General features: G+C 51.6%; 1 protein-coding gene across 1 annotated transcript in view; it reads right to left on the reverse strand.

Annotated features, from left to right (window-relative positions):
* Positions 1–1207, reverse strand: part of LOC125944236 (uncharacterized) — an 8371-nt gene extending 7164 nt beyond the window's left edge. The window contains exons 1-3 of the mRNA XM_049664565.1: positions 1071–1207; positions 863–994; positions 562–653 (exon numbers count right to left, since the gene is read on the reverse strand). Coding sequence (XP_049520522.1) covers positions 562–653; positions 863–994; positions 1071–1155 — 309 coding nt within the window. The 5' untranslated portion in view covers positions 1156–1207. The remainder of the gene's footprint in view (positions 1–561; positions 654–862; positions 995–1070) is intronic.
* Positions 1208–1514: the final 307 nt, after the last annotated feature.

A 1514-nucleotide genomic window follows, 5' to 3' on the forward strand; every position in this document is an offset into this window, starting at 1 on the left:
AAACACCACAGATTGAACAGACGAGAATACCCACCCCCACACAAGACCCTATCACGCGAAGACGCAGTAGCATGGCGACAATTACAAACCAACACATACCCCCATTTAAGCAGATTACACGCAATACACCCTGCACTGTACTCGTACAAATGCCCCCTTTGTAACGACTACGCTTCCCTATATCACACCACATGAGCATGCCCCAAAATACAGGTAGTCCCGCATATACCCAACCCCACACCCGAGCAGTGGGAGGCCGTGCTGACTAGCTCGCACCCTCGTGACCAGCAACAACTGGTGCGGCGGGCCCGGGAGACAGCAAGAGCCGCAGGAGCCCTGGACTGAGGGCACCTCCCAACACAAGCAGGAAGACGCCTGCTTGTTTTTTTTCCCCTTTTTTTTCTTAATAAATGTTTTTCTCCTCCTCCTCCTCTCGGCATTCTGTGCTGGTGACGCAGTTATAAGCAGGTTGTCATGGCACAGCTTAAGCAGTTGAAGCAGGCTCGCAGGCAGAAATTAAAGATTTAGAAATCTGTAACGGTTTCCAGGATGAGTACTCACCACAGTTTTCGGCTGCACATGGAAAGACTGGGGCACGCAGGCGCAAACCTCCTCCCGAGACACAGCTGGCGGTAAATCGTCTGGTTTCATACCTGCAAATTCATAATCCAGTCGCAGCCGCGTTTGACATACCAACAGCGATACTTACACATTTGTGACAGCTTTGCAATACGTCAGCGGAATCAATGAAACAGGTAAGCGCCGCGTACCTAGCGCACGAATGCAATGACTCGGGAAACTATCGAATGTCGGCACCGCGAATTATTTTTCTAAATTATAAACAAAGGATTACAGTACGTACCATGGCTGGCCTCTGTCACTTTCCTTCTGCTTGGTCGGGGTTCTACTTGTGTTTCGTGCGTCCGAACAGGTATTTTTAATGAAGGCACGGCCCCTTTCTTCAGCCGCGGCAGACGAGGCTTTAGGCTCCCATCTTGAGAAAAACCACAGCACTGCCACACAAGGTTAACAGCGTCAGCACTGAACAACTGGGTGGGCCAAAAACTTACCGAAGTGGCTCCAGAAGTAGTCTTCCTGCTTGAAGTGCTCACTGCAAACATACATGTCGCCGGTGACTTCTTTGCCGATGCGCATCCTTGCAGCTCACAATTTCCGCAGTTTTTTGTGTCTCGGGAACACATAGAGGCTTACCTCTCCCGCTACGGCTCGGTTTGAGCACTGCGGCACGCTGCACATGCGATTATACTATTCGCTTTTTTCCTTTTCGGCGCGTCAATGACTACCGCGAGACCGAACCGCCGAACTGCGTCGCAGATTTCTATCACCGGGTGACTGTTTCGGAGGAGGGCCACGTGGCGCCGCCTGCGTCGCTGGAATGAACGAATCTAGAGAGTATTGCTGCGAGCGTACTGTTTTGTAGAGCACGTCCCTCCACGCCCTTGTGCCCAAGGGTCGCAGTGAGGTGATAGTGTTAATGGAAGCGACGCATCTTT

Source organism: Dermacentor silvarum, chromosome 3, assembly GCF_013339745.2.
Source record: "Dermacentor silvarum isolate Dsil-2018 chromosome 3, BIME_Dsil_1.4, whole genome shotgun sequence".
NCBI lineage: Eukaryota > Metazoa > Arthropoda > Arachnida > Ixodida > Ixodidae > Dermacentor > Dermacentor silvarum.